At 33.6% G+C, this 4,028-nt stretch overlaps 1 protein-coding gene across 1 annotated transcript; it reads right to left on the bottom strand.

The window, feature by feature from the left end:
* Positions 1-201: 201 nt before the first annotated feature.
* On the bottom strand, positions 202-958 carry LOC129951388 (uncharacterized). The gene is made up of 2 exons (XM_056063509.1): positions 496-958; positions 202-435 (listed from the first exon to the last, which is right to left on the bottom strand). The coding sequence occupies exons 1-2, from the start codon at positions 904-906 to the stop codon at positions 274-276; spliced, it is 573 nt and encodes a 190-aa protein (XP_055919484.1). The 5' UTR covers positions 907-958; the 3' UTR covers positions 202-273.
* Between the last annotated feature and the right edge of the window lie 3,070 nt (positions 959-4,028).

Genomic DNA, 4,028 nt, shown 5'->3' with positions numbered 1-4,028 from the left:
CAAATGAGACCTTTCCCCAAATATCGGGGTGTTCAAAATGAAACCACTTATTAAAAAACCCCTTTAATATTTGGGAAGCTAAAATGTGTGTTTAAAAAGTTCCTTAATGTCAATTCTAGAACACAGTTTAGTTTGAAACTTTCTGTACTAAAAATTTTATATTTAAATTTTATACTTTAAAATTTTATTGAAACTCAGAAATTTAGTCCCTGATACCTTTATTCGTTACAAGTACAACCCACTTTATAAACATTCTTAATTTCATTTAACATCTTACAAGCTCTTCAATACTTTGCAAACTCCCTCTGAGTAGACATCGTGGTGTGACACAATAGCTGTATCGCAAATGGCCTTAAAAGCAAAGCTAGCGAATGCTGACCAGGTGAAGCCATTAGCTTCAACTGATTTAACGTAGTTCTTTAGGGCAACGGAGTTCTAAGAAAATATTTGTTTCATTAATTAAGCCTCAGCATTTACAAAATTACAAAAACTTACCACAGCTGTGTTCAACAAGTTCTTGAATTCAGGATCATTCAAGATAGCGTAGGCCTTAGCGAATTTAGGATTTCCAGACATTTTTGACATAACGTATTGGTTAATTTTGGACCATGGGATTTCATGGAAGACTTCTTGTGCCACACTGCTGAATGAACGACTCTCTGGCTCGAAATCATCAAGAGCATCATTGACACACTCGATGATATCGTACAAATCATTGCCAGAAGCATTCTCATTCAAATAATCAACAATATTGACGAATTCCTCGCTTTTACTGAATTTTGGTGAATCTTCAACAACTTCCATTGAATAAGGTACTGGCTTGAGTTTGGAATATAATCCCAACTTGACATCGGCAGAAACAATGGTTACTGCTGCGATGAGCAAAGCAAGACAAGCGGCGCGCATTTTGATAATAACTTTCGATTTAATTCTTTGAAAACAAACTAAATGTTGGATATAAATGTTTGAGTTTATATATCAAGAAAGGTCTTGAAAGTTAAACAGACATAGAGTACGTATTTTGTATTGAATTGAAAGTGCCTGAAGTGGTTTATCAATTGTAAATACGTAAATTGTTTAAAGACAGACAACTTGAGATAACACGATTGCATATCCCAAGTGGTCTTCTTAACGTGTGCCATATGTCTGAAACAGACAAGATTTAACTTCTTGAGAGTCTTGAATTAATTAAATATTATTGACAAGTTTCCAAAACGTTTTAAGTGGCACGAGGAATCATTTTGCACGTGCAAAATTTTTACATCTCAATTGAAAGTAGAGACAGCTGAATGTTGTTCTCCAAACCTTTTGCAAACGTATAAAAAATTGATGACTTTGAAGCAGCTTCAAGATAATTGAAAAGTTACATGTAGTTTTTTATATTATGAGGCTGAGAAAATTTAATTTTGAAGAAATCAATTTACGGATCTTCAAAATGTACGAAGACCACAAAAATACCAGTTTTATAATTTCTTACTTTTTAACAATTTCTATTTTTATATTGACTTAAGAATTTCTTAAAGCTTTGAAATTTTGCAGATATTTGCTTATTAGAATTTATTTTGTTTCATATTGGAGTTTTCGTAAAGTTATTTAAAGTTTTTTCGAAATTCACACAAACTTAAAAAGAATGAATAGAACCAAAAAGACAGGTGTTTCATTTTAATTTCAAGTTGCAGGTAAATATTTTTGTTATCATAAATTATTATCTAAGAAAACAAAATGAGACACTTTAAAAAGAAATACATTTGTTGCTTATCTCAAGAACGTACTCTAAGAAGTAATTGAACGAATACAAGTATACTCAAGTATTTCAAACTTCAAAAATTAATTAATAAATTTGAACATAACTAAATACGTAGACTTAAGTCAATATTATTGTAATAAATTATATCATCGTGTCGGTCGCGTGCGATTTGTAGATAATTTTGAGTATTTGTTTTGAAACGATAAGTACCTTTTTACTGAAAATACAATCAATCAAAACAAGTAGGAATAATTTTAATTATCTCCTTTGTGCAATTCAAGAGCATTTTTATACATACAATTTTCAAAACACGAAAAACCCAGCAGCCGTCAAAAGAGTTCATATGTTAGAAAATGTGTGTGTCATCAAGCGTTTTAATATAAAAGAAATAGTAAAGGTAATAAGTGGCTTGCTTGTGGTACGCCGATGTTATTTTAAAATTGTGATGAATGCATATGACGTTATTTGATCTTTTTATACAGAAGTAAGAAGAAACCTACATAATCCATTTATACTTAAAATCTGGGGCCTTCAGTTTGTCAGGTAATGTCTGATGTCACAATATATCAAAGGCCTTATCTAAGTCTGTGAAGATAAAGTTAACTTATTCTCATTCTACGAACAAACTTAGGGAATACAAGTAAAGTGAAGGACGTTGGCAACTGAATAATTGAATAATTTTAAACAAAGCCATGTTAACTTTCACAATTTATAGATTAACAATTAAATGACAGGACATTACTCAAACAGCTTGAAAATAATGAAGATTTTTAAATTTAATTTGTCCACCTTTAATATCGATTGGTGTTATAAAAGAATTTTCATAAAGTTGTGGAAAATTTGAAGAGGATAGTATAAATAAGACAAAATTTTTTTGAAATATAAGAAAGTCGAACCTATAATGTGATGGAACGTTAATTTTTAAACCTTTTTTAACGACTTCATAGGACAAAAAATATGATTGCTTTCAGAAGTGCAAAGGTATTTAATTCCTAAGACTTGGAGGAGTTCCTGTTTTCAAAAGCATTTTAAAGGAAGTTAACAAACATGTGCTTAATCACTTAAAAATAATGGCTTTATTTACTATTAAGAAGGCAACCTAGCCTGAGATCCAATTAGCGCTGTAGTGCTCCGCTTTGATATTACTTCCAAAAGTTTTTGTATTGTTTTTAATAAAAATTATTGTCAGAAAGGAGGAACTCTAAATTGTGCCAGAGGCATCACTCTCCTGAACATGCATATAAGGTCCTTTTTGCAGTATTATGTGAACGTCTGATCCCGTTCATCAACAACCTAACTAGGTCCTTATCAGTGTGGCTTCAGACTAGGAAATTCCACTATAGACCAAATATTTACACTACGGCAGATCATGGAAAAAACCCAGGAACTTCAAATCGATACCCAACCTCGCTTTAGCGATTTCAAAGCCGCGTATGGCAGCTTCTAAAGGGAAGAGCTTTATAGAGCAATGTCTAGTTTTGGCATCCCTGTCAAACTTATCTGTTTGTGCAGAATGCACGCTGCTCTATCAAGGTCGGAAAAGACCTAACCGATGTATTTGATGTCAAAAAAGGTTTTAGACAAGGCGATGCACTGTCATGCCACTTCTTCAACATCGTTCTGGAAAGAATTGTGCAAAACTCAACCGTCAACACTAAAGGCACAATCTTCCTAGGTCCATCCAATAACCCGGCTTTCCCGATGATATTGGCATAGTTGGAAGATCAAAGCGTGATGTCAGTGGAGAGTTTTTGAGTCCTGCCACGGAAGCGGAGAAGATGGGTTTAGTGATAAATAAGGCCAAGGCCAAGTATATACTGCTATCAAAAAATTTCATTGAACGACGACCTCTTGCACAAAACTTCACCATGGAAGCTATAACTTTGAAGTTGTTGAAGACTTTTTCTGCATAAGCATCAAACGGAGCATTAACCTTGCAAATCACTACTTCTTTGTACTTAGATAACAATTGAGTAGTAAAGCCCAGTTCTCATTCATGGTGTTGTGTCCTTGTCCCTGTCAAAGAAAGATGAGGGCGTCTTAGGATGCTTTGAGAAAAAAAATATTTGGGTGATTTTTGGTCCCGTCTGCATAAATGGAGAATGAAATAGAAGATATAACGACAAACTCAGGGCCGGATTTAAAGCTTCAGAGGTGTCGGGGCAATATAGAACCAGAGGCCCCCTCGCCCCAAATTAGGTTCAAAATAAAGCAAACCATTTTTTTTCACTCGAGGTTAACGAAAGGAACCTTTCGAGCTTTTTTCGCCGAAAATCGTTGA

This window comes from Eupeodes corollae, chromosome 3, assembly GCF_945859685.1.
Source record: "Eupeodes corollae chromosome 3, idEupCoro1.1, whole genome shotgun sequence".
Lineage (NCBI taxonomy): Eukaryota > Metazoa > Arthropoda > Insecta > Diptera > Syrphidae > Eupeodes > Eupeodes corollae.
The sequence above is the reverse complement of the archived record's forward strand: the minus strand, read 5'-3'. Positions and strand labels throughout refer to the sequence as shown.

What these genes read in the sequence shown, in the direction of transcription:
- LOC129951388 (XM_056063509.1), bottom strand. Translation starts at nt 906, where the DNA reads ATGCGCGCCGCTTGTCTTGCTTTGCTCATCGCAGCAGTAACCATTGTT. An exon ending in ACTTGTTGAACACAGCTGTG is followed by an intron (nt 436 to 495) that starts GTAAGTTTTTGT and finishes ATATTTTCTTAG; the next exon opens with AACTCCGTTGCCCTAAAGAA.